Source organism: Eschscholzia californica, unplaced genomic scaffold (genome assembly GCF_041429995.1).
Source record: "Eschscholzia californica isolate CP2 unplaced genomic scaffold, dmEscCali1.0.p SCAF_5, whole genome shotgun sequence".
Lineage (NCBI taxonomy): Eukaryota > Viridiplantae > Streptophyta > Magnoliopsida > Ranunculales > Papaveraceae > Eschscholzia > Eschscholzia californica.
In genome coordinates, this window is record NW_028238472.1 from 50,606,043 (window position 1) to 50,632,778 (window position 26,736).

Below are 26,736 nucleotides of genomic sequence, written 5' to 3' on the forward strand. Positions count from 1 at the left end.
AAATGAAGAACGAATAAAGAACGATTAATAATTCGAAATAACTATAAACTTGATTAAACTCAATTGGTTTTTCTCTTCAACGTGAATAATAAAGACAAACTGCACCTCCTTTTATAGGATATTAGACTTTCCTAGATAGGCTCAAACTGGACTTTCCTAAATAATGGAAATACTGAAATAATGCAACTTCCTAAACCTAGATTCAATACGAATCTTACTAAACTGAGACTTCCCTAAAACTAATGACCTAACTGACTAGGCTATGGCTAATGGGCTCGCGGTTTACGACCCTGACTCGGATGCTCCTGCGTCAAGAAGATATATGAGTTAGCAGAAATAGATTATGGCCGTAGTTAAGCCATGTTCAAATGATTGCTATCACGCTTATAAGGAAAAAAACAAATAAAACGTATCAATTACTATTTGGTGTAGTCAATTGATAGTTACGAAATTGTTGTCCCTTTTAATTACTGGATATCATATTATGAAATTATTGTCCCTTGTAATCACATATTTTTCTGCACGACAATAACAAAATACCATTTGCATTTAAGACAAATTCTTTATCGTTATTAAATTTTTTTACTTTTTTTTGAATGTATGGTTTTGTAGCATGTTTTTTTACTTCAAATTAATGGAAACGATATTAAGGAGAAAGTTAAACTTTGACTAGTTAAAAATAAATCAGGGAACCATTCATTAATTTTTGTCTCATTCTTTTCTCTAAATTAGCAGATTCAACCAGCCCAGGTGAAGGGAAAAATATCATTCTTCTCCAGTATGCAGTAAGATTCAACCAATTTAGGTGTCAGACATTGTATCTCAATATTAAAATTTGGGGCCGTATATAGTGCATGTTATAGAAAAATGAATAAAATTCTTAATGTTGTTTAGAGCATCTCCAATGCAAGGCTCGATCTTAAAATCTTAAGTGTCACGTAAGACTTTAAAATTTTTTATAGAAAAAACCTCTCCAACGCAAAATTCAATTTAGGTCTTAAGAAAATGTGGAAGCATTTAATTTTGAGATGTTTTAATTATAAACTCTATTTTTGAGATCTCTTTTGAGAGTCTTAAGTGTCTTAGTCATCAAATTTAATATTTGGACCAATAAAAAACTTTTTTTTTTCAACCATTTTTTTCTAATTAAATGTATGTGTGACATGTGTAACTATTAGATTTTTCTTTTAGTGTTGGATTGAAGAATGACTCAAATTAGAGACACTCAATTTAACCATATAGGAAAGTGAATGTCAATTGAGACTTGACACATAACGCAATTAGAATTTTTTTGAGATCTGCATTGGATATGCCCTTAGATGAGGATTTAAACTCTGGCCTCTTACACACGAGACAAACTCTCGACCACTATACTATAACTTAAATCGTATCAACAATTTATTTAAAACATAATTATTTTATATTAGAAGTGACACATTAAATCTAGAATACGAAGTCTTTAACTACGTTCCGTCTCAAAACGACTCCTTTGATTGACAAGAGTCTGCCCCTATTCATCCGACCTTGGTATAGGGCAAAATATCATCTTTCTCCAATAGATTTTTTTTTATGAAGTATTTTTCTCCAGTAGTTCAACAAAAAAAAAAAGTGTTTTCCTCCAATAGATGGTAGGTAGACTATGATTTCTTAAATTATTTTTGTCTCAATTTAATTTTATTTATAAATATTATTGTTCTCCAATTATTTTTTAGGTCTCTCCTTATAAGATGGAGTATTTATAGAGTTTTAGACCACTAAAATTCCTTTATGAGGTCAGCCCATCACAACCTGTACGGATAGGAGTCTTTATTTTTGGTGCTTTTCACCCACTTTTTAGAGAGAGAAAGTAGGAAGAGATTTGAGTTTGAAAAAAATAAACAAAAATCAAATTAGGGCAAAAATAGGAAAAAAAAAAAGAAAAAGAAAAGAAAAAGAAAAGAAAAGAAAAGAAAAAGAAAATAAGAGAGAGATATTTTAGCATTCGTGCCGTCTTCATTCACGCGAAGCTTTTTTAGGGTTCCTCATACATTCTCAACATTCCTCCACTGAAATCCCGATTTCTAGGGTTTCCATTGCTTGCGATTCATTGTCTACAGAGGTAGCTTATCTTCTCTTCTCTTCGTTTCTCTTCTTCATCTCTGTTGTTATCTGTTTGTATTATCGGGAGAATTAAATCTAGTTGTTTTGGTTTAAGTTTGAAATCTGATTTTCTATTACGGTAATGGCTGTTTTTTTTTTTTCGTTTTAGATTTTTCATGTGGAATTTGTTCTAATTACTGTTTCTGAATTGTAGTTGTTTGTTTCTGATTTAGATTTGATTGATTATTTTGAGCTGATAGGTTTTGATCACTAAATCAAGGTTGTTAATGCTGAAGAAGAATTTTGGGGGTTCTTAAGTTTGGGTTTGAAATTTAGCTTTTAGGGAAGTTGTTATTCTGGATCTTGAATTTGATAGGGTTTGTGAAGGATATTAGATATTAAAAGTAGGAAATTTATAATAATGCGAAGTTCATGGGCGGATTCTGTTGCGAACTCTGTAGCTGAGAACTCAGCTGCTGGTTCTTCTAATGGTGCTTCCGGTAATAGTAGTAATCTACGTGCTGGTGGATCTTCTTACGTTCCACCACATCTCCGGAATCGGCCTCCTTCATCAGAACCTCCTGCACCAGCCTATACTGGTCCGGCAACTAGTAATGATAGGGCTGGGTATGGTGGTGCTCCATTTGGCGGTAATCGATGGGCTGCTCCTAGACCGGATTTAGGGCAACCTGGTTTTGGAGGAGGTGGTGGTAGAATTGGTGGTGGTGGATGGAATAATAGAAGTGGTGGATGGGATCGTGGGAGAGACCGGGAGGTTAATCCATTTGGAAATGACGTCGATGATGTTGCAGAACCTGTTGCTGCTGAAGAGAACACTGGGATTAACTTTGATGCCTACGAAGATATCCCCGTTGAGACGAGTGGTGATAATGTTCCACCACCAGTGAATACTTTTGCTGATATCGATTTAGGAGAAGCACTTAATCTTAATATAAGGAGATGCAAGTATGTTAAGCCCACACCTGTTCAAAGGCACGCCATTCCTATTTCTCTCGCGGGCCGAGACTTGATGGCTTGTGCCCAGACTGGGTCCGGGAAGACAGCTGCTTTCTGTTTTCCAATTATAAGTGGAATTATGACTGGGCAGATTGCACAAAGACAACGTGGTGCACGTACGGCGTTCCCACTAGCTCTTATTCTCTCTCCTACACGGGAGCTATCATGCCAGGTGGCTTTCTTGTTTGAATTATTTCTATTTATGCACCCGAGAGTCAAAAGTGACTTTCCAGTTAAAGCATTTTTGTTACTTCTCTGTTTTCACAGATACACGAGGAAGCAAAGAAGTTTTCGTATCAAACTGGTGTTAGGGTGGTTGTTGCTTACGGAGGTGCCCCTATTAATCAACAGGTGTTGTATTCTTTTTTTTTTTTTTGAAAACTATCTGAACCAGGAATTATTGTTGGCTTACTTGATAATAATGTATTGCTTTAGGGTTATTTACTTTGCTATAATATTAGAAAACCTCAATTGTTTAAACACAAAATATATCAATGATCTTACTATTTAATGTTGCATAGATTGAACCAGTGTTTCTACGTTTTGTTCTCGGAGGTAGATGCATATGCTGCCTTGAGGCCAAAACAGAGTGAATTGCCTCACTGCGCACCTTGAGACCTACTCCTCTGCCGAATTTTATAATCATGCTTAGATGCTTTATAAAAATATAAAAGATTGTAACAGGAGTACTTGAAATTAATAAACGATGACTGAACATGTTCTGATGTTCTATAAGGTTGAGTATTTCTTTCTCTTATGTAAGACCAAAATATGTTTGCCATACCTTTTGTTTGAAGCATTGTCTTGCGGCTGTTTCTGAAAGATCCTAATTTTGAGTATCATGGTTTATAATCAATCCAGGAGGTGTATGCTTTTACCAGTCACTCTTCGCATGAGCTACCATTTAGTACTGTTTGACTTGAAAATGCCTTCGAAACTGCAAATTTGATATATGTTAACAATGCTCACTTGATAAAAATTAATGATCCTCGGTTGACAGCATTAGTGGTTCTCTCAGTTGATAAGAATTAGAGATTGTCTATTTCTTCTATTGTTATGGGAACAAATGTTGGTTTACTGATTGAGTTGATTCTGTTATTCAGCTGCGAGATCTGGAGAGAGGTGTAGATATTCTTGTGGCAACGCCAGGGAGGTTGGTGGATTTGCTTGAAAGGGCTAGGGTTTCATTGCAGATGATCAGGTATTTGGCACTGGATGAGGCAGATCGGATGTTGGATATGGGGTTTGAGCCACAAATCAGAAAGATTGTTGAACAAATGGACATGCCCCCCCGAGGTGCAAGACAGACCATGCTGTTCAGTGCAACTTTTCCAAAAGAGATACAGGTCTGTGTTTTTTGAATAATAAGAGATACAGGTCTGTTAAGGTGTTTTTGACATACCTTCTTCTCTTTGTTGCTTAATCGTGTAAGATGATTCCCACACATTTGTCTGTTGGAGTATATGTTAATTTTTCATAACATTAATATATGCCAAATTATGACGTCGGCGCACATGTCTGTCCAGTGTCATGTAAAAGGAATGTTAGATCAGGCTATAGTTAGATCTAAAGGGAATCCAATGTGGCAACTTACTCTAACCTGATTTTAAGGTCTAGATCAATAAAGTTGATTAGTGAGGTTACTGGGTGTGCCCTGTTTATTGATTTCCCTAATTATTGAAGTGAGCTACTCTTGTTTAATTAATTGTGTGGAGTCATGTCTGAAGAAGTGCTACTGCAGGTCTGAGTAAAGGACGTTCACTGTAGTCTAGACTCTAGTGTTCACTCATATTAACAATCACCTTATCTTGTGCTCAATTTGTAAATGCAGAGATTGGCCTCAGATTTCCTCTCAAATTACATTTTCCTGGCTGTTGGAAGGGTTGGTTCAAGTACTGATTTAATTGTCCAAAGAGTAGAGTTTGTTCAGGAGTCAGATAAGAGAAGTCACCTCATGGATCTTTTGCATGCTCAAAGGGAAAATGGAACTCATGGAAAGGTAAAGATCCCATATTCTTCATACTTCACAGGTGTTACAGATGCTTAAGTTACTTCTTTGTTAGCCAAGGAAAAGTCCCTATTCGACTCCCCTTTCATACATTCTTTTTAGTATATCTAAAAGGCTTATAGTGATCAGTATTCCATTAATGGTATTGCAGCAATCTTTGACTTTAGTTTTTGTGGAGACAAAGAAGGGAGCCGATTCGTTAGAACACTGGCTATGCATGAATGGTTTCCCCGCAACCTCTATCCATGGAGATAGATCTCAACAGGTAAAATCGGGCGACTTACCCTTTGATGCGGCTTGCTGCATTTAGTATCTTACATAGCTTCAGTTTCTACCTTACAATGAATTGGAGATCTTGATTTCTATTTGACATTATAACCCTGTTGAGTGGATTAGATTGTTATCCTGATCTTTAACCAATGAGCTGAGGTCCATATATAAAAAACCTGGTGATTAATAAGAATTACCCAAGGTCCATAATTTAGTTTTTGACCTTGTGCCATTATGGAGTATGCCTTTTTCTAGGATCACTATTCATTTATGGATTTATCCCAACTGTATTGCTTTGGTGTCTCTAATCCGTTTCACCACTTAGTAAACTCCGTTATATCTTCAATTTATGATCGTGGTTTTTTCCCTACGTCTACTAAGTTCCCCCCTTCTCTTGCCTGTCAAGAGCGCTTCGTTTTCAACTTCCTCCCTTGGTTGTTTTTGGTGTTTTAGAACCTCTCTTATTCATTTCATCCAGTTGACTCGAATTAACCAAAGTCTCTATGTTTTAACTCAAGTTCCTGGAAAAATGATCTAGAGGGTGTTGGTAGTTTTGGATCTAATTTTGGTGTATTATTCTCCAATTTGTACCTATAAGGCTATAAGTAAGAATTTTATTCCCTGGGGATATTAAGGAGCAGTCCAATCATATGCTTTTGATCGAAGTTCTAATGTTATAACTTGGTATGCTAGCTTAGTACTATAACTTACCCAACAATAGTGGGTGTGTACTGTGTGGGAAAGCCGCTGCTCTTATCTGTAGTGTGGTGGTGAGTTGTAACTTCTGTTATTGGTGATGACTGATGATCCAATATCAGCGAACATAAATTAAACGTGAGCAAGAGTTGATGGATCAGGGAAAAATAAGTAGGGTTTTCTATAAACCTAGTTGGATCCTGCGTGATCCTCGCTGGGAAGACCAGTAGCCCAGAAAGCGTTAGCTTCGTTATCAGGAGGTACTTGGACACCGTGGAATACTTCCGACAATAGATTAATAGTGAGTCTAGTGACTTCCAACTGCAATGTTTTAAACGCACCGATAGAATTAGATGTTGATTTGTTCAATAAAAGAACTTGATGTTGATGTTTAGTCAGTTATCTTTACTTTTGAATGTGTTGGATAGTACTTGTTGGTAGGTTGAAAAGAACACTTTTCCTTTGACTAAAGAAAAGTTCTCAATGCTGCCATGATCGAGCAACTGAACTTAATGGGTTATCCGCTTATGTTCATTTGGGCAAACATACTTACAGTGCCTAAGGTTCATTTGGGCAAAATTACTTTGATAGCAAAATGATTTTTTTTCGGCAGTCTTTGATGAGAATTCCAACCGTGCAATGTTGGTGTTCGGATGTCATGTTGATTATACACTTACTAAAACATTTGTGCATTAGACTAGTAATTTGTAGGATGGTTTATGAAATTTTACTACTACTACTACTATCTTGGACAAAAAGCATTGGTGGTCTCTCTGAGAGCATTAAGCTTGTAACTTTGGTTACTTAATAGTAGGAAAATGATCCATGATAGATGAGTTTAGCATGAAATTATTAATTTACATGATTTTGTTTGTTCTTAATTGTTTACTGGTTATATGTGTAAGTTTTTTATGGGGGCCTAATATAGAAACCAGGAGAGAGAAGCTCTGACACAGGCGACTTTTCCGGCGACCACCGGGCACACCCAAACCTAAAGATCGCAGACAAACCGCTCCATCGCTAACGCCATTGCACTGAATTCTCATTCAGGTATAGCGCCGACCGGTTTTGCTGAGTGCATCAATAGGATACTGTGTGTCGGGTTACTAGTCGGTGAAGGGTGGGTTGTAGGTAAGTTCCGGTAGCATCTCCTACCCTCGAGATCGCAGGAAACCAAGTCACCGCTACTGCCATTGCACGGAACGTTGGTTCCGGTATAGCGCCGCTTGGTGACCTGAGTTGCATCAAGAGGGGGTACCGTCTCACCGGTCTTAGCTGCAGACCACCATGAATGGAAAATCTATAAAAATAGAACAGAAGCGTTATCTTCTCTCTCGCTCTAGGAATGGCAGGTTTAATATTTCGGAGCTAGGTTTCTTTAGAGAATGGTGTATTGATCTTCCGTCCCCTGGGGTGGTAAGCTTATACACCTTCCTTTTGGGTTTGGCTAGGGACAGAGATATGAAGGTTCTTGATAGGAAGATGTCTCGGTTTAGAGATGGGTCGTCTTTGTGGTTGTGGGAGAGTATGGTGAATCAGAGAGGAGAATTCATCTGGGCTCATAAAGTAGGAGAGGGCAATAATAGTAAGAAATCGGTCTGTATCCCAAGAGGGACTGCAACCGGCGGATGGAGGGCAATGGCGGCGGAGCTAAAGTTGCTGGTGGAACCTAATACTCACGCCAAGAGGGTAGATCAAATAGGCCTTGGGAAGAGGGTTTCTCCAGCTATTCCATTCTCTAGGATTCACATGGGGAATAAGGAAATATCCAACCCAGTTGTCACTGGTAATAGATTTGAGGTTTTAGGGACTACCGAGGCGGCAGCTCAACAGATGACGGCATCATCACTCGGTGAGGTCAGGCGTGCTCCAACGGACGGGAATTTGAAAAGACCTGAGAGGACAGATGCCTATAAAGCGCACAGCCTGAGGAGAGGTAAGTACCATCATCCTTCTACTACTTCTTCTCCCTCCTCTGATCCTAAACCCTCATCTGCTTCTACTCTCCCTCCCTCCTCCTCTAATCCCCTTATGGCTTCGTCTGAAATACACCTGGTTGATTGGTCTAAGACTATGGTTTGCTCGGTTGAGTGTCCTGAAAGCTCGTGGAAAGATGTTCACGCGGTGGTTATGAACATCGTTGGGTCGTCGGACTTTGTCGTACGACCGTTCTCTGATAAAGACGCTATCATTTGGTCCAAATCCTCTTTGGAGGTTCTTAAGGAAGTGAGGTCGGTGTTACACCCATTTGCTAGGGGTTCTATCTATTTCCGACCATGGTCACCGGACTGCAACTCGGTCAAAATCACTCAACTTCTGGTGGAGGTCCGTATGTACGGAATTCCGTTCAATCTCTGGAACGGAAGTATCTTTTCGGACTTGGTGGCTGATCTAGGAGAAGTGGTGGAGATAGGGGAAGATACCCTGTCTCTCAAGAATCTCAAATACGCTTCAGTTAATGTGGAAGTCAAGGACGGGGGTAAACTGGCCGAACGGAAAGTCTTACTGGTGGACGGAGTTGGCTACAACATTGACTTTAAGTCGATCACGATTGCTGAAAAGCACGAGAGTCTCAGATCCCATAGGGACACTGTGGCCCTATCGGAGGTTTTACCTCCGGCGACTGGTAGTCCGGTCATGGAGAAGGAGGTTGGTAGCGACAGGAACTGTCCTGAAGGACGGTTGGTTGGTGAAAGTGGCAGCGTTAGTGGGGGACTAGCAGACACGCAAGCGGGTACGGATGCAGAGGAGTTGTCTCCACCCCTCATCCGGGACCCTAGAAAAGGTAAGGGGGTAATTACCCGTTTGGACCCGGAAGAGATTTCAAATAAATTGGCGGGAATGAAGGAAATGATAGGAATTGAGATTCGTCAAGAAATGGTCAAGGCCATGACGGACTTGATTAATAGTGCCAATAAGTGGGCTAAGGGTATTACCTATGTCAGGAAACGTAAGGGTGCGAACCGTTCGCCACCTAAGTTCAAGGAAGGTCCAAAAAAGAAGGTGGTGAGGAAACCTTCTGGCATCAAGATGGGCAGCAAGAGTGCGGAGGGTAATACTGAGAGGCCGGAAGGTATGTCGGCTAAGAAGTTTGTGAATATGAATGAGGATGAACGTATGGCACACCTCCTCCAAACAGGAGCTGGACTGGGTTTTTCAGGAGCTGAAGAGTATGAGAGAATGATTAATATCCTTAAGGAGGAAAAGATCGAGCTGGGTGATGCAAGTACAGAGGTTCTTGCAGGGGAGGAAGAAGCCATGATCATTGAACCACTCTCGGTCATTGCTCCTCCACCGAGTCAGGTGCAAGAATGCAGAGAGATAGTGCCATATGTGGGGAAGTTAGTGCAGTCTGAAGCTGAGGGTTCGAAGGGTAAGAAAGGTAAAAAGAAGAAGGCTAGAAGTGAGGGGAAGAAGACACACAAGGGCCTGGAGGTTAAGAGGAAGAAGTTCAAGGTCAAGAAAAGTGCAGAGGCAGGGGACAATATAGATCAATGCCCTTAAACATTCTTAGTTGGAATGTTAGGGGGCTTGGTAAGCCAGGAAAGAAGTTAGCTGCTCGTAACTTAGTTAGGAAATATAATATTTCAGTTTTATGTATTCAGGAGACGAAAGTTAGTGACTTTCCTCCTTTTTTGATTCGTAGTCTTTGGGGTTCTGATTCATGTGGGTGGGATGGGGTTCCTTCTGAGGGGGCCTCAGGAGGTATTTTGTGTCTTTGGGATCCACTTGCAGTTAATGTGTGTGATGTACTTAAAGGCAAATATAGCCTATCTATTTTGTTCAAGAATCTTAATGACAACTTTGAATGGGTTTTTACTGGTGTGTATGGACCCTGTGTGAATTCCTTGAGGCAAGATATGTGGAATGAGCTAGATCTAGTGGCAGCAAAGTGGGATAAACCCTGGTGCCTAGGGGGTGATTTTAACGTTATCAGGTTCATTCATGAGAAAAGAGGCAACTGCACTGTCACACCTGCTATGAGGGATTTTGGGGAGTGGATTGATAGGAATAGCCTGTTGGATCTACCTAAGCAAGGAGTAGAGTTCACTTGGTCGAATAATCAAGATGATCCAGTGATGTGTGTCTTAGATAGATTCCTTATAAATGGGTTGTGGGAGGACAAATTTCCTGGTGTAGAGCAGATTGTACTACCCAGGCCAACATCAGACCACAATCCAATTCTCCTTAGAACCGAGCAGGAACAGTCGAATCCCCCTCCCTTTCGGCTGGAAGAGATATGGATGCTAGATAAGGATTTTAAGAGCAACATTGCCACCTGGTGGGAGGAGGCCCCTATAGGAAGCACAGCTGGGCACACTCTCTGGGTTAAGTTTCAGTTCCTTAAGGAAAAGTTAAAGACTTGGTCGAGGGAGAAATTTAAATGCTTTTCCAAGAACTTCAACGATCTCCAGAAAGAAATTCAAGAGCTGGATGAGAAGGAAGTCTCTCGGAACCTGTCCCAACAAGAACTAATAGCCAAAAAACGCTTGAAAGTTGAAATGGATAAATTATTAAGTCTTGAGGAAATTAGCATGCGACAGAAGTCGAGAACTCAGTGGCTGGAGGCAGGTGATAGAAACACTGCTTACTTCCACAAAATTATTAAGTGCAGAAGGAGGCAAAACCGGATTGGTGTTATCATGAAGGATGATGTGGTAATTTCTGAAGAAGATGAGATAAGCAAAGAGGCCATCTCATATTTCAGTAACTTGTATGAAGAACCTCGACTGTGGAGACCAGGGATAAATAATATGCACCTTCCTTCCTTGTCTGGTATAGAGGCTGAGTCTCTAGAAGCTGATATAACAGAGGAGGAAGTGTCGAATGCTATTAAGGAGATGGCTAAAGATAAGGCACCAGGGCCGGATGGTTTTCCCATATCCTTCTTCGTCAGGGTATGGGACATCATCAGGCCTCTGTTTATGGATATGATTGCTGAATTCTCGGAAGGGGCATTGTTCCATTGGAGGCTCAACCATACCTTCATAGTTCTGATTCCTAAGACCCAAAATAGCTCTAGATTCCAGGAGTTCAGACCTATTAGCCTAGTTGGGGGAGCATACAAGATTGTTGCTAAGGTATTGGCTATGAGGCTGGCAGGTGTGATAGGAAGTCTAATCTCTCCCTTCCAAGGGGCTTTTGTGAGTGGCAGACAGATCCTAGACGGAGTTCTTATAGCTAATGAGCTAATTGATTCTAGAAGGAAAGGGGGGACTAAAGGTTTAGTTGTGAAAGCAGACTTAGAAAAGGCCTACGACAGGATCAGCTGGGATTTCTTGTATCAGGCTATGGAGAGGATGGGTTTTGGATATAAGTGGAGAAGCTGGATATACTCGTGCATATCTACAGCCTCATTTTCAGTCCTGATTAATGGAAGACCGTCGGAGGTGTTCCAAAGTTCCAGAGGCATCAGACAGGGGGACCCCCTCTCTCCACTAATATTCCTTTTGGTTGCAGAAGTCTTGAGCAACTGTCTCCAAGAAGCAGGAAAAAGGAACTGGATTAAAGGATTCAGAGCGGATGAAACTGGTGATGAGATCAATCACCTTCAGTTTGCAGATGACACATTATTTTTCATTGAAGAGGATGCCAACCAGCTGAGGAGACTGAGGGACATTCTAATTTGGTACGAGCTAGCTTCGGGCCTCAAGGTTAATATGCACAAGTCATTCATATATAGTGCTACCAAGGTAGATGAGGATAATATGAGCCAGGACATGATTAAGGAGTTTGGGTGTCAGGTGGGCTCCCTCCCCACCACCTACCTGGGACTCCCTCTGGGTGAAAGTTATAAATCCAAAAAGCTGTGGGATCCTATAATAGAGAGGATTAACAAAAGGCTAGCTGCCTGGAAGGGTCAATTATTATCTAAAGGGGGGAAAATAACTCTGCTGAAATCAGTCCTCCAGGCTCTACCCACATATTACTTATCCCTTTTCTCTATACCAAAAGGAGTGCTGAAGACCATTGATAGCAAAATGTGCGCCTTCCTATGGAATAAAACTAATGATGCTAAGAGTATGCACTGGATTAACTGGAGCCAGGTTCGCACTAGCAGAAGTAAAGGGGGCATGGGAGTGAAAAATTTAAAATATATGAACCAAGCACTCCTCACTAAATGGCTGTGGAGGATGGACAAGGAGAGAAACCAGTTATGGCAGAAGGTTATACATAGTAAGTATGGTGGGAGCTGTGATCTTTGGATTAGAAAATGCAAGACCACACCCTTTGGATGTGGAGTTTGGAAAGGAATAGTGGCACACCTGAGGGACTATCATGCTATCACAAAATGGGTCCTGGGGGATGGAAGAAATATTAAATTTTGGACGGATAAATGGATTGGGTCGAATAGCCTAAGTGTAAGCTTCCCGGATATCTTTCGAGTGACAGTCAGGCCTACAGCTTCTGTGGCAGAGATGTATAGTATTGAAAGCCAATCCTGGGACATTATACTCAGAAGAAACCTTAATGATTGGGAGCTGCAGCAATATGTCCACCTATTGCAAATCCTTCAGGAAGCAAAGTTCTCAGATGAGCCGGATTCTAGAGTCTGGAGTAATGGGGAGAGTGACCCTATGACAGTTGCTAATTGCTATAGAAGGTTAGATATAGATGTTAACATCCTAGAGCCTTGCGTATCCAAATCTGCCTGGATCAAGGCAATCCCACCAAGAGTGGGTTTCTTCATCTGGGCCATTTTAGTACAGAAAGTCCCAACGGTGGATGCGTTGAAAAGAAGGGGCTTCCAAGTTCCTAACAGATGCATCCTGTGTAAGGAAGAGGAGGAATCGGCTGACCACCTGTTCCTCCATTGTAGGGTGGCAGCTGGTATCTGGATCTATTTTGCTAGATTGTTGAAAACTCAGTGGTGCCACCCGAATTCCATTCATGAGATGATAACTCAGTGGGATGGTTTGGTTAAAAGGAAGCACAGAAAGGAGGTATGGCAGCTAATCCCAGCTGCTATTGTTTGGAGTATCTGGTATGACAGGAATAGTAAAATCTTTAAGGAAAAGAATCTGAATTCTCTGGTTGACATTGAAGATGTCAAGGGCATCATCTATTCCTGGATTAGGAGAATTGATAAGTTTAAGAATGTTACATACTTGGATGTAGTAGTCAATTGGGAGGCTTGGATGTTGTGAAAGTTTCACCTCTAGCCTCCCCCCTATGTACATAGCTATTTCATTCTAATAAAAATTCATTCTAACTTTTCAAAAAAAACTGGTTATATGTCAATATAACATTACTAACTCTGATTATGTCGGCAGGAAAGGGAATATGCGTTGAGATCTTTCAAAAGTGGCACAACTCCTATATTGGTTGCAACAGATGTTGCCGCTCGTGGTCTTGATATTCCACATGTTGCACATGTTGTTAACTTTGACCTTCCAAACGACATCGACGATTACGTCCACAGGATAGGTCGTACAGGTCGAGCAGGTAAATCGGGTTTGGCAACTGCATTCTTCAACGAGAAGAATTCATCTTTGGCTAGAACACTAGCAGAGCTAATGCAAGAATCTAACCAAGAAGTACCTGCTTGGCTTTCTCGATACGCTGATCGGTCTTCTTACGGCGGAGGAGGTAAGAACCGTCGTTCAGGTGGTGGTCGTTTTGGTGGTCGTGATTTCAGAAGGGATTCCTCTTTCAGTAGTGGCGGCAACACTGGTGGTGGATATGGAGCACAAGGCGGGTATGGATCCCAACAAGGTGGATACGGTGGCGGTGGATATAGTGGTGGTGGTGGTGGTGGATATAGTGGCAGTAGTGGAGGGTATGGAGGTGGTGGATATGGTGCAGCAGGGGTGAGCAGCGCGTGGGATTAGTAAGTAATCATGGGTAATAGCACTTCGATTCGAGTACATTCTTGTTCTCTCTCACAAGAAAAATATAATATCGAGATGGAGGTGGATGCTTAAATTTCTTTTCTTCTCTTCTCTTCTACCCTCACTTGTCACCGATAACAGGTCACACCAATTCATTATCTTCTCTCCTTTTTTTTTTCTTTTATTAAAAATAAAGTACTATAAATTAGTTATTTTTGGGGTTATTCTCCCATTTGGTTTTGGTGGGGGAAAAGTGTTCTTGAATTGTTAAATGAAGTGAAAAAGGATTTAGTAGTTTTTTTTTTATATTTTATGTGATCGTAGTAAATTTAATGGGTTGGTGTGTGGAATGTACTGAAAATCAGACTAACAATGACAGCACAAGAAGATTTTGTTCTCTTTATTTTTTGTTGCCTTTCTTTGTGACCATATTCTTCATTATATTTGTTTTTGAGTTTTCTTAACTTCATTTTGTTTAATATGAAGGCAGTAAAACAAAATAACAATTCTTTTTTGTGGTTTCTAGTATTTCTTGACTTTTGACTATAAAGCTAAGTGATTTAATGGATTGGTTCAGTTTTTTTTTTTGTTGAGATGATTGGTTCAGTTGTAAGAACAAATATACAACATCTCAAATGAAAAAAGTTTGTGGCGCTGAAATGGACCTTTTATCTATGAGATGTTTGAAGTTTTCAAAACTCCGTGACACATGCAGAAGAAAATTGCTATCCCCAGTCAGACCTAGACATAATATTTACCTTTTGGCGGAAACGCCCCGTCACTTCAGAATGAACTCCTGAAGTAGACAGTTTGAATACATACCCCTCTCGGTCGTTGTGAACACTGTCGGCTCCTGAAGTAGACGGTTTGAACTTTGAATACATATCCCGTAACTACAGACTGCCAGTAAAGTTTGTTGGTTATATGAGTTAGACCAACCGTATCCGCAACAAATGTATTTCTGCTCCACCACACTTCCACCAACATAGTCACTATCATTACCACTCATCGGTCGCCTTACCTACATCAACATGAGCACTATACTTCTGATACCACACCTCAACCACTACCACTATATCTCTGCCATAATCGTATCACCGCCACCACTACTGTACATCCATCACGGCAGAATGACACCTTCGACCATCATCTTATCTTCATCACCACCACAATCAAATCACCCTACACTTCAACCACCACCACCATACCTCCAGTGCAATACTTCCACCAGTACCGCCACAAAATTGTCTAGGTGGGATTTTTTATAGAGTTCTAAACCAACACGAATAATATAATATACTACATAAATTGAAGTTATATTTGTCTCGTAGAATCTGAGGAAGTACATTTTTTTTTGTTGAACTGTCTGAGGAAGTACATTTTTTTTTGTTGAACTGTCTGAGGAAGTACATGACTCCTCCATTTGGAATTTCCGTCCCCATAACGATTTCTTCTCTCCCCAAATCAACAACCAAAAGAAGAAAAGAAATAGAAAAAGAAGGGAGTGAGAGATTTTAGCATTTTGGTGCCGTCTTCCTTCACGCTTTTATTTCTTCGACTCAGATTTCTCTGCGAACCTTTAGCTTTAGGGTTCCTACTACATGCTTAACAATCCTCCACTAAAATCCAAATTTCTAGGCTTTCGTTTCTTATTATCTACACTGGTACCTTCTTTACTTCATCTCATTTCTGTTGTTATCTATTTGCTACTATCGTGAAAAATGAAATATGGTAGATTTGGTTTGTGTTTATACTCTCACTGAAATGTAATTGTTTGTTTATGTTTTAGATTTAATTGATTAATCTGAGTTGATAGATTTGATTTTTTTTTTTCCTTAGGGTTTTAAGAGAGTTGATTAGAGGAAGAAGAAAAGAAGATTAGGTTTTATTCTAGAGTATTATTATATCAGTAAGTTAAGGTCGTTAATGCTGGATAAAAATTTGGGAGGTTATTATAAGGGTTGAGTTTGAAATTTGGATTTTAGGGAAGTTCTTTTATTCTGGCTCGAGAATTTGATAGGGTTTCTGTAAAAGAGGAGGAAATTTATATAATGCGAAGTTCATGGGCGGATTCTGTTGCGAACTCTGTAGCTGAGAACTCAGCTGCTGGTTCTTCTCCTAGTAGCGGTTCGGTTGGTAATAGTACTAATCAACGTGCTGGTGGATATGTTCCACCTCATCTCCGTAACCGGCCTCCTTCATCACAATCACCTGTTCCAGGCTATACGGGTCCTGCGACTGGTAATGATGGATCTGGCTATGGTGGTGCTCCATTTGGCGGTAATCGGTGGGGTGGTCCTAGAGCGGATTTAGGGCAGCCTAATTTTGGAGGTGGTGGTAGAATTGGCGGTGGTGGCTGGAATAATAGAAGTGGAGGATGGGATCGTGGGAGAGACCGGGAGGTTAATCCGTTCGGAAATGACGTTGCTGATGCTGCAGAACCTGTTATTGCAGAAGAAAACACTGGGATTAACTTCGACGCCTACGAAGATATTCCGGTTGAGACGAGTGGTGATAATGTTCCACCACCAGTGAATACTTTTGCTGATATTGATTTAGGAGAAGCACTTAATCTTAATATAAGGAGATGCAAGTATGTTAAGCCCACACCTGTTCAAAGACATGCCATTCCAATTTCTCTCGCTGGTCGAGACTTGATGGCTTGTGCCCAGACTGGGTCCGGGAAGACAGCTGCTTTCTGTTTTCCAATTATAAGTGGAATTATGACTGGGCAGATTGCGCAAAGACCGCGTGGTGTACGTACAGCTTTCCCACTAGCACTTATTCTCTCTCCTACGCGGGAGCTATCATGCCAGGTAATTTTCGTGTTCGAATTATTTCTATTTACGCAATTGAGAGTGATGTTACAGTTGAAGTATTTTTGTTATTTCTCTATTTTCATAGATACATGAGGAAGCAAAGAAGTTTTCGTACCAAACCGGTGTTAGGGTGGTTGTTGCTTATGGAGGTGCCCCAATTAATCAACAGGTTTGGTATTCTTAATTGTTTTAGCTGACTAACTTAGCCAGGAATTATTATTGGGTTAACCAATGATTTTGTTATTAACGTATCGCATAAAAGTTCGATTTTCACTTCGTGTACGATTTATCATGTAGTTTATGTATCACTTAGACAAGGATTTACTCATGTGGAGGTGTTCCATTACAAAATTTTGGCCTTCTTGGAGACTAGAATATTTGTGGAACTATTTGGTTACCATAAAAAATATTTACAGATCGCTGAAAAGATTGTTTAAATGAGAAATATCATAGATTCTCAAAGAAGTTAACAAACAATAAAAGAAACAAATAATCAATGGTCTAACGACAATTCTGATTGTTACAAAAAATTAAAATTATAGAATCTGTTAGATCTTAGAATTTCATTTTTCTGCCTCAAGGCAGTCTGCTAAGAAAGGCGAGACACCGATCTGAGGCATATGCATAAGGCTTTAGAGAGATGCACTAATTTTTTTTTAAAAGAAGAGATGATACATCTACGTCAAATAGTTTTCTTTTACTTTGCTTTAATAATTTAAAGTCTTTATGTGTTTACAAACAAAAGATATCAGTTTTCTTAGTTTTTACTATGCGTGAACTTAAGCAATACGTTTTAGTATGGGTGGTAGATGCATATGCCTCGTTGCGCATCTCAAGGCGTGTCTTGAGGTGTAAGCTGGTGACAAATATTAAAACCACTCTTAGATGCTTTATAAGAATAGAAAAGTTTGTCATAGGAGTCGGTCAAATTAATGAACAATGACTCGACGTTAACAATTTAATGTTTTGTAAGGTTAAGTAATTCATTCTATTCTGTAAGAAGATCGGAATCTGTTGGCCATAATTTTTTTCTTTTTCTTAAACTTCACATTTTCTGATGTGTTCTTTTTATGCATATTTTTATTCATGCCAATATACAATAGTATCGACCAATGTAAGCACCTAAATGGCATCACATGTTGCTTTTCTTGTTGGTGGCCAACAAAGCCGGAAATAGTTGGGTCATTTCACAATTTTTAGTACCTTGGTTCATATAATCTAGTAAGGCCGCGTAAATGTTTACCTCTTGTCCTTTGCATGAGCTACTATTTTGTACTATTGGAGTTAAAACTCCCCTCAAAACTGTTCAACTCTCTAACTTGATGAGTATTATTCTTGTGCTTTTTTTGTATTAGTGATCCTTGGTGGATAGAATTCGGGTTCTTAGTTTATTGTTATTGAAATAGATAGACGTACCCTAATAGAGTTTATTCTGTTATTCAGCTGCGGGATCTGGAGAGAGGTGTCGATATTCTTGTGGCAACGCCAGGAAGATTGGTGGATTTGCTTGAAAGGGCTAGGGTTTCATTGCAAATGATCAGGTATTTGGCCCTAGATGAGGCAGATCGGATGCTGGATATGGGTTTTGAGCCACAAATCAGAAAGATTGTTGAGCAAATGGACATGCCTCCACAAGGTGCAAGACAGACCATGCTCTTTAGTGCAACTTTTCCAAAAGAGATACAGGTCCGTTGAGGTGTTTTAAGATACCTTCTTCTCTTTGTGCTTAATCATGTAGCCATGTAGGATGATTCCTGCTGGTTTGAAGTTAAAATCATGCAAGTATATTTTCTGGAGTATATGAAAGCCTTTTTTCTCAGATGAAATTTAAACTTGGACTCCAGAGACCTTTCACGATAGTATATTACAAATTATGATGCGAGGACACCATGCTTCGTCTTGACATAGAAACAATATTGTCAGATCGGGTTATTATCAGATCTGAATCAAATCCTTTCCAATAGCTTATTTTATCCCGGTTTTTAGGTCTGGATCTTGTTTGAGTGAGGCACTGGGTTGTCCTGATCCATTGTCAGCCCTAATTATTGCTGTGAGTTACTCTTTTTGTAAAAGAAAAAATTATGTGAAGTCTTGTCTGAAAATGTGCCACTGCTAGTCTTGTGAAGAAGTTATGCAGTAGCTAATGTGTACTGATATTAAAGATCCTCTTAACTTGTGCTTCATTGTAAATGCAGAGACTGGCCTCGGACTTCCTCTCCAATTACATTTTCTTGGCTGTTGGAAGGGTTGGTTCAAGTACTGATTTGATTGTTCAAAGAGTTGAATTCGTCCAGGAGTCGGATAAAAGAAGCCACCTCATGGATCTTCTGCATGCTCAAAGGGAAAATGGAGCTCATGGAAAGGTAAAGTAAACCCCGTAGTCTTCATACTTTACTGGTTTTGCTACAGATGTTTTCTTCTCTGGAAGCCAGAGAGCAGTCGTGGTTCAACTTCCTTTGCATATATTCTTCATTATGTCTAAAAGGCTCATAATGATCAGTATTCTCTTAATGATATTTCAGCAAGCTCTGACCTTAGTTTTTGTGGAGACAAAGAAGGGAGCTGATTCATTAGAACACTGGCTATGCATGAACGGTTTTCCTGCAACCTCTATCCATGGAGATAGATCCCAACAGGTAAATCGATCGACTTTACCCTTTGATGCTGTCTCCTGTTTTTAGTTTCTGACGTAGCCTCAGTTACAACCTTAAATGATTTAGAGATCTTGACACTGACAAGCCTGTGTAGTGGATTTGATAATTATACTGATCCTTATCCGATCTTAAGAATGAGCTGAGGTCCAAATGTCCAATGCCCAAGTTTGGACCTCATGCTAGTATTGGTGCATTTTTGGAACCGTAGTTAAGTCCTTAGATTTATAAGAATGAGCCAAGATCTATAACACAAGTTTTGAACTTATGCCAGTATATAGTATGAAAACATTTTCTAAGATCATAATCATTTTGTGGATTTATCCCAACCATATTTGCATTGGTGTCAGTAATCTCTTCCACCACTCAGTAAGCCTGGTGATATCTTCAATTTATGAGTACACTTTTCAATATTTCCACTCAGTTTCTCTCCTTTTTTTGGCTGTCAAGAATATTCTGTTCTCAAATTCACTCTTTAGATTGTTTTTGGTCTTTTAATAATTAATATATCACTTAATCATTTCTTCTATTTGACCCGAGTTTACTTAAGTCTCTCCATTTTAACTTATGTTTCCTGGCAATATGATCTGAAGGGTGTTGGTTATTTGGATCTAATGTTGGTGTACTCTCCATCTTGTACCTATAGATGAGAGTTTTATTCTCTGGGGACACTGCATATCTTTTGATTTGAGTTTAATGTGCTAGCTTGGTATTATTGCTAGCTTGGTGCTATAACATACCCAACATAAGTTGGGCTGTGTACTGCAGAGGGCTGCTTTTATGTGTGGTGGGGAAATGTAAATTCTGTTATGGACCAGTGAAAAGATAAGTAGGATTTTCTGTAGATAAATCCAAGAGATTCAGGTTCTTCAAATATGCAGGACTCCTAGTGATACTCGTTAGGAGGACCAGTAGAGCAGCGACAGTTACCTTAGCAAGCAGTAGGGGTGTATTTGGATACTGTAAAATCCTTTTGATAGTAAATATCACGATACAATTAGACTTTGATGTTTAGGTAGCATGGTAGCTTGATTAATGGTTGTTTGCCTTTTCATTTTGAATGAGTTGGAGCGTTCGCTGATATGTTTAAAAGAATGCTATTACCTTCGACAAAATGACGACAAACGAGCAACTGAACTCGAGGGCTTGTTTGGCGGCCTAGATGAGTAGCAGATCTTGGAGCAACAGGGGTCTTTCAGTCCCTGGTAGGATCTGCCTGGAACCTGATGAATCAGACAACTGAAAACCGAATTATAGAACTCTGAAATCAGAATTACTTCCCAACTCTTCACTTCTTGACTACCCAAGATTAACTTTGGACAGAGATTTTCCGATAGATGACTTTCTGTGAAGTCTGTGATGGATTTCATATGAAGTGTGTGCATTAGACTTGTAGTGTAGGACTGATTAATGGAACATATCCGTTTCTTTCAGCAAGTGTTTAGCTTGTAATTTTTCGTTACTTTTTAGTAAGAAAATAATATTTGTTCGTAATTGTTTACTGGTTGTATGTGTATATAACATTACTAACTGTGGTTATGTCGGCAGGAAAGGGAATATGCGTTGAGATCTTTCAAAAGTGGCACAACTCCTATATTGGTTGCAACAGACGTTGCCGCTCGTGGTCTTGATATTCCACATGTTGCACATGTTGTTAACTTTGACCTTCCAAACGACATTGACGATTACGTCCATAGGATAGGGCGTACAGGTCGAGCAGGTAAATCGGGTCTGGCAACTGCGTTCTTTAATGAGAAGAATTCATCTTTGGCAAGAACACTGGCGGAGCTAATGCAAGAATCTAACCAAGAAGTACCTGCTTGGCTTTCTCGATACGCTGATCGGTCTTCTTATGGTGGAGGAAAGAACCGTCGTTCAGGCGGTGGCCGTTTTGGCGGTCGTGATTTCAGAAGGGATTCCTCTTTCAATAGGGGTAGTGGTGGTGGAGATTATTATAGTGGCGGTGGATATGTAGCACAAGGCGGTTATGGAGCACCACAAGGTGGATATGGTGGTGGTGGATATGGTGGTAGTGGTGGTGGATATGGTGGTGGTGGTGGTGTTGGTGGTGGTGGGTATGGTGCAGCAGGGGTGACCAGTGCTTGGGATTAGCAAGAAATCATGGCTTTTGACTCAGGTACTTTCTTGTGCACCCTGATGAGATATCTATCAAGCTTATCGCGGGTAACAGGTCATAACTATTCATTATCTTTTCATTTCTTTTTTTTTGTTGAAAATAATGTATTTAGTTATTTTTGGGGTTATTCTCCCATTTGGTTTTTGGTGGGGGAGAAATGTTCTTGAATTGTTAAATGAAGTGAAAAGGGGTTTAATTAGGGTTATAGGTAGTACTAAAATTTAATTGGTTGGATGGAAGGTATTGAAAATCTTACTAACAATGACACCATGAGAAGATTTTGATTTCTTTTTCTTTGTAACCTTCCCTTGCAAATCAAGGTCATTATATTTCCTCGAGTTTGGAAGCTTTATTTTGTAATATGGAGGCACGAAAATGAAACAATGGGCTTAAACCTTCGAAGAACACCTAGTCTACATGACCCACCTCTTTGGACTCACATTTGAACTGCTTGTAGGAGAAACAAGGATTTGTCTCTCCATGTGACTAAACATGTGAGGAGAGAAACCCAAGCGGTTCAACTGGGAATCCCAAGAGGCGGGTCGAGTATACTTTTTGTTCGAAAAAAGAACTAGACACCACCATAAATGAAATCTGTTGTATAGTTGTTCTAAATTTGTTGTGTCATTACAAACATTTTTTGGATTTTAGATTTAGTTTCATTTTTAGATGATAGAAGTTAGTAACTTATATAGGTGTGATTCCAAAGCCTAAATCTCTATTTGGATTTTGGTATTTATCTCTCTTAAATTAGATATTTTTTTTTTCACTCCTCGTGTTAAGGCCTCTTTGTTCTCTTAAGTTTCTTTGCATCGACAAGATTAGAGAACTCTATCGATTTTGCGAACCCCCGTGTTCGTCATAGCTAGGATAGAAGTTGAATTATTATTGTTATTATTATAAATATATACATATTTTCGTTAGGATTTATAGTTGGAAATCAATGAAAAGTGTGGACTTAAGAGATTCACGGTTGGGGTTGGGGTTGGGGTTGGGACCTCACCGTCTAATAAAACATACTCCAACCCCCTTGTTCTTGATCTATCATTTTCTATCCAACTTTGTGTTCCAAGCAAGATTTTTTTTTTGTTAAAAGTGTTCCAAGCAAGATTTTTTTTTTGTTAAAAGTGTTCCAAGCAAGATAAGTTTCAAATAAATTACTCAATCTTTCTCATGCTTGTCTTGTCAATTCCATATAGTTAGAAATTCATATGCACCTTGTTCCACAATATTACATCAAAATAAAACTAAAGGAAAAAAATAAAAAATATATCAAATTTACGAACAAATTATAGCACATATATAAGCAGATCGAAATAAAATGGCAACATGAATGTTCTACCATGTATTATTGTCGCAGAAAGAGACTTCCAATATGTGCAGAAAAAGACTTCCAATATGTTTAAGTAAACAGAAAATCGTAACGTTCTCCTATCTTCTTTTTTGTGACCTCTAAGATTATAGCCTCCCAAGTTTTCATCTAGCCCTCTCTTTCTTTATCTCTCTTTACTCATTTTGTGCTTGTTTACTTCTTGTATATGATCTTAACTCAAATTTGATCCACACAATCCCTTTTCATATCATTCCTCTCAATCTATCTTTTTCTTCTTGACATGGTTGGCCCACATTCTTGATTAAACAAGTACACTCATTAAAAAAGATCTCACCCCAAAACCCTGTGGATAAAACTTATCCCAAATTCCTTACTCTTTCAAATTATGACGAGAATACCCCTTAGCTTATCTATACTATGGGACCCACTTTAAAGTCGACATCTTTTTTTTTTTTTTTTCTCTCAACCCTTTCATGTCTATTACTATCTCTTATGGCCTTATCAATAACAAACTAATATCATACTGTTTTTCACTTCCCCAATTTTATCTCAGCCGTTGGATTTCTCTTGATATTTTTTTGCTTGACTTTATTGTCGTACTCCTAACGTAACTTAAGATGCAATATCTGAATGACATGTGGAAGTCTGTCCACTTGTATATGGGTTAATTTCATTTTGACTACATATTTATCACTAACAAAAATATGCCCCTGTATTTCAACTAACTTTCAAAATAGCCCCGCGGTTTGATCCCTTTCATAGAAATGTGTGTGTATGTGTGTGTGATAGAGAGTAGAAACATAGTGATTCACCAGCATATACCCGACCTACCATTCCTTGACGTGGACTCATTTTCAGATCAGTTCTAAAGAACGAAAATACAGGGACGAAAGTTGTCTTAAACAAATTTTTATATATTTAAACAGATCGATTGGTTATTTGGGAGATAAGTCTGGTTGTCCATTTTTGTTTCAGAGTCTGATATAGATTCTATCCTACAGATGAGATTTACGTCATCATGGACACAACTGTATCAACCACATCCTACGATTATCTTTCTCACTATTAGAGCAAGTTACATAAGTCTATACATCTCACATTTTAAATTCTTTTACTATTTATACAAATAATTGTAGGGTAATCTAGTCAATCCATAGGCATTTTTTCTTAATCTTAGCAATTTCATTGAGACTCTTTGTCCATTAACATTTGGGTATAACTCAGTTCTCACTCCTCTATTTGTGTCGAAGTTAAAAAAATTTGTAAGTATTAAGTGAAGTTAATTGCTAGTAGTTTTTGTTAGTTAATTGATTTTGTTGTTGTTTTGTAAGAATCTCTTACGTGTGATATCTTACCTACACAAACTTAGCTCAGATATTTACTACGATAAAGAGATCTACCGTGTCCTACAGACGTGGTGAACACCTAGTAGCCAAAAAAAGGAAAGAGAGTCATATGTCTAAACTTGACGGAACGAAGTTTGATTTAGGGGGTCATTTTGGATGTTGGTTAAATATGAGGCCAAAATGAAAATTTCCCCTAACTTTATTTCTATAAATACCATCCCATTTCTTCCAAACTTCCTTATCACAAACCTAGAAAGAGGGGGAGAGAGAGAGAAACAAACAAGAAACTAGAGACTAGAAGAGATAGAGAGAGTGAGTGACGAGAGAGAAAAAAAACCCCAAAAAGAGAAAGAGATGGAGTTGATTCCCGGTCTACCAGAAGAAATCGGTTTAGAATGTTTAACTCGGTTAAATTACACAGACCACCGAGTCGCCGCCCGAGTTTGTCAAAGGTGGAAAAATCTTCTAGAAAGCAAAGACTTCTATTTCCATAGAAAACAAGCTGGTAAAACCCATAAAGTAGCTTGTTTAGTTCAATCACAACCGATTCAACCCAACTCAGTAGAAGGAGTCAAACCAGACGGATCACCACCTTCATATGGAATCGCTATCTTCGACTCAGTCAATCAATCATGGGTATGGCTTGATCCTGTTCCAAAATACCCAAATGGGCTTCCATTATTTTCTTCAATCTCAAGTGTAGAAGGCAAATTAGTTCTCATGGGTGGTTGGGATCCAACGAGTTGGGTACCGATTACCGATTTATTCATATACGATTTCACAACTCGGAGGTGGAAACAAGGTAAGAATATGCCATCGAAACGATCTTTTTTCGCATCAGCTGCCATGGATGGGAAAGTATTTGTTGCAGGTGGTCATGATGAGAACAAAACCGCATTGAAATCGGCATGGGAATACGATTTGAGGAAAGATGAGTGGACCGAGTTGACTCAGATGAGTGAAGAAAGAGATGAATGTGAAGGGGTAATAATCGGAACCGAGTTTTGGGTTGTTAGTGGTTATAGTACTGAGCATCAAGGGAGATTTGTGACTAGTATTGAATCGTATCAAATCAGTACAGGTGAGTGGAAACGAGTTGAATCGGCTTGGATTGGTAATAATTGTCCAAGAGCTTGTGTGGGTGTTGGAAAAGATGGGAATTTGATTTGTTGGAACGAGTTGGACTCAGCGGTTCAAGTTGGAGCTTGTGGGGTTGAGTTAGGGAATCGGACGACTCTCGTTACTGGTGTGACATACCAGGGAGCTCCACAAGGTTTCTTTCTAATTGAAGGGTATAATGGTAAATTAATTAAAATTGAAGTTCCTGATGAGTTCTCTGGTTTTGTTCAATCTGGTTGCTCTTTGGAGATTTGAAGGTCAAAAAGTTTTCTTCAAGTAGAGATTTCCATTGGGCTTGATTTTGAGGAGCCTCTTATCCTTAGATTTGAGGTGGTTTATAATCTTATAAAAGATAGAATTTACAAATATTGTCTCCTTACAAGTTCTAAGAGGGAGAAAGTTTTCGTTTTTATTTTATTTTACTGGGATATGTTATGTTTTACGAAATACATAATGTTGATATTTCATGCACGCTAGAAACATAAACTATCGAACATGATACTCTCTAAGTGGAACTGCATGATATCTTTTCGAATGCGGAGAAATGTAAGATAAGATGAGCGGATAATCTATATTTGTAATATAAGAACAAAAATGAGTTGAATATTTAGTTTTTGTTGTGTCCCTAGTTTTTAATGTGATTTTTTTATGCATTATTTCAATAACTTCGTGTTGTTTGTTATTATTTCGATGAGTATATGCATTTTGAAATGTTTCTTATGAAATCGAGTAAATGTGGTCTCATTATCGAAAAATGAAGTAATTTTGATGTACAAATAATCTCGTAGAAGAGACACCAAGTCAATGTAGTTTGTAGTCAGATGATGCTACATCAACATGTGAAGACACAGAAAATTTTGAATTATGATTGAAATGTATATATGGATGTTGTCCCATATTCTTCCTGACTCAGATGAGCTCGCAAAGCTTCAAGTTTTAAGAATCACTGCTAACGAGATCCTGGAGTTTGTAAATGACATACTCAAACAATTTCGAAGAGAACTGTGAATGATTTTTTAGAATTTGTTAAACAGAAATTTAGACCGAAGACCCAATTTTAAACTTTTTTTTGGTTTAAAAGACAAATTATATTTTTTAAGTTAAAAACCTGAAATTTGTATTTTTTTAGTTAAAAATCTAAAAATTTGTATTTTGTTTAACTAAAAACCCAATATTTTTTGCAAAGATGTTGTAAAGTGTTGCAAAGCTGTCGGAAGGTGTTGCAAAGCTGTCGCAAAGTGTTGTAAAATTGTTGCAAATTAAAAATTACATAGGGAGTTTTTTTTTGTTGAAGAAAAATTACATAGGGAGTTGAAGACCAAAAAAAATATGGACTGATCCTTTTTCACCAAAACAAAGAATTTATACGTGATTTAACAAATTTCTCTTTGTTAAATCTAACGATTCTTGCTTTCTCTTTCCTTCGCTT

The 26,736-nt window shown here is 38.9% G+C and overlaps 3 protein-coding genes across 4 annotated transcripts; all 3 read left to right on the forward strand.

Annotated features, from left to right (window-relative positions):
- Window positions 1-1,545: 1,545 nt before the first annotated feature.
- On the forward strand, window positions 1,546-14,305 carry LOC147540268 (DEAD-box ATP-dependent RNA helicase 37-like). 2 transcript variants are annotated; one of them, XM_086639834.1, is made up of 7 exons: window positions 1,546-2,098; window positions 2,340-3,268; window positions 3,364-3,447; window positions 4,200-4,442; window positions 4,928-5,095; window positions 5,256-5,369; window positions 13,345-14,305. In XM_086639834.1, the coding sequence occupies exons 2-7, from the start codon at window positions 2,501-2,503 to the stop codon at window positions 13,900-13,902; spliced, it is 1,935 nt and encodes a 644-aa protein (XP_086495960.1). In that variant the 5' UTR covers window positions 1,546-2,098; window positions 2,340-2,500; the 3' UTR covers window positions 13,903-14,305. The 2 variants fall into 2 exon arrangements, with proteins under 2 accessions (XP_086495960.1, XP_086495961.1); XM_086639835.1 differs by having other exon boundaries at window positions 1,799-2,098; window positions 2,294-3,268.
- An 891-nt stretch (window positions 14,306-15,196) lies between these two features.
- Window positions 15,197-21,804, forward strand: LOC147540269 (DEAD-box ATP-dependent RNA helicase 37-like). Its single transcript, XM_086639836.1, has 7 exons — window positions 15,197-15,566; window positions 15,742-16,718; window positions 16,807-16,890; window positions 18,165-18,407; window positions 18,917-19,084; window positions 19,244-19,357; window positions 20,921-21,804. Exons 2-7 carry the CDS (start codon window positions 15,954-15,956, stop codon window positions 21,482-21,484), a joined length of 1,938 nt encoding a protein of 645 aa, XP_086495962.1. The 5' UTR covers window positions 15,197-15,566; window positions 15,742-15,953; the 3' UTR covers window positions 21,485-21,804.
- Window positions 21,805-24,430: 2,626 nt separating this feature from the next.
- LOC147540270 (F-box/kelch-repeat protein At1g15670-like) lies at window positions 24,431-25,969 on the forward strand. The gene has a single exon (XM_086642671.1). It carries the CDS (start codon window positions 24,543-24,545, stop codon window positions 25,560-25,562), a length of 1,020 nt encoding a protein of 339 aa, XP_086498797.1. The 5' UTR covers window positions 24,431-24,542; the 3' UTR covers window positions 25,563-25,969.
- The last annotated feature ends 767 nt before the right edge of the window (window positions 25,970-26,736 follow it).

Excerpts from the sequence above, each read along its gene's own strand:
- LOC147540269 (XM_086639836.1), top strand. The coding sequence starts at position 15,954 with ATGCGAAGTTCATGGGCGGATTCTGTTGCGAACTCTGTAGCTGAGAAC. Across the intron at positions 16,719-16,806 it reads CGCGGGAGCTATCATGCCAG|ATACATGAGGAAGCAAAGAA; the intron begins GTAATTTTCGTG and ends CTATTTTCATAG. Across the intron at positions 19,358-20,920 it reads ATGGAGATAGATCCCAACAG|GAAAGGGAATATGCGTTGAG; the intron begins GTAAATCGATCG and ends TTATGTCGGCAG.
- LOC147540270 (XM_086642671.1), top strand. The coding sequence starts at position 24,543 with ATGGAGTTGATTCCCGGTCTACCAGAAGAAATCGGTTTAGAATGTTTA.
- LOC147540268 (XM_086639834.1), top strand. The coding sequence starts at position 2,501 with ATGCGAAGTTCATGGGCGGATTCTGTTGCGAACTCTGTAGCTGAGAAC. Across the intron at positions 3,448-4,199 it reads GTGCCCCTATTAATCAACAG|CTGCGAGATCTGGAGAGAGG; the intron begins GTGTTGTATTCT and ends TCTGTTATTCAG. Across the intron at positions 5,370-13,344 it reads ATGGAGATAGATCTCAACAG|GAAAGGGAATATGCGTTGAG; the intron begins GTAAAATCGGGC and ends TTATGTCGGCAG.